Source organism: Penaeus monodon, chromosome 23 (genome assembly GCF_015228065.2).
Source record: "Penaeus monodon isolate SGIC_2016 chromosome 23, NSTDA_Pmon_1, whole genome shotgun sequence".
Lineage (NCBI taxonomy): Eukaryota > Metazoa > Arthropoda > Malacostraca > Decapoda > Penaeidae > Penaeus > Penaeus monodon.
The window spans coordinates 42,843,944-42,844,358 of NC_051408.1; the positions used below are offsets into that span (position 1 = coordinate 42,843,944).

At 54.5% G+C, this 415-nt stretch overlaps 1 protein-coding gene across 1 annotated transcript in view; it reads left to right on the plus strand.

The window, feature by feature from the left end:
• LOC119588096 (carbohydrate sulfotransferase 4-like) overlaps window positions 1-415 on the plus strand; it is a gene marked incomplete at its 3' end in the record, with an annotated part of 10,849 nt that extends 10,434 nt beyond the window's left edge. Inside the window, 1 exon segment of the mRNA XM_037936804.1 lies at window positions 45-415. Within this exon segment, the coding sequence (XP_037792732.1) occupies window positions 45-337 (293 nt within the window).

Genomic DNA, 415 nt, shown 5'->3' on the forward strand with positions numbered 1-415 from the left:
CGACAATGATCCTTCCCATCCCCCCCCCTCCCCTATCCCCCAAGGAGTGGCCACAAACCTTTGGAGATTCGTGTCAGGCGACGCCCAAGCAGCCCTCCCTCCGTCGTGGCAAAACTACCTGAAGGTGCACACAGACCCGGCGCAGAGCAGACCCAGGAAGAAATTCGGGACACGCAGGAACACTCGGAGACAGACCCAAGCTTGGCGGAGAGAAATTTCCCACACGCTTTTAAGGGAGGTTGAGAAAGCGTGTGGCGAGGTGATCGATATTCTGGGCCACAGACGGTTTTCCAGCGTGAGGGAAGCTAGGAATATTTCTATACCGTTGAGGTTATAGGTTGGGTTCTGAAGGAGGGGGTCTATTTTAATACGTGTGTGGAGGGGGTTGTGGGGGTGATTGTGCGGTTTTTAATGT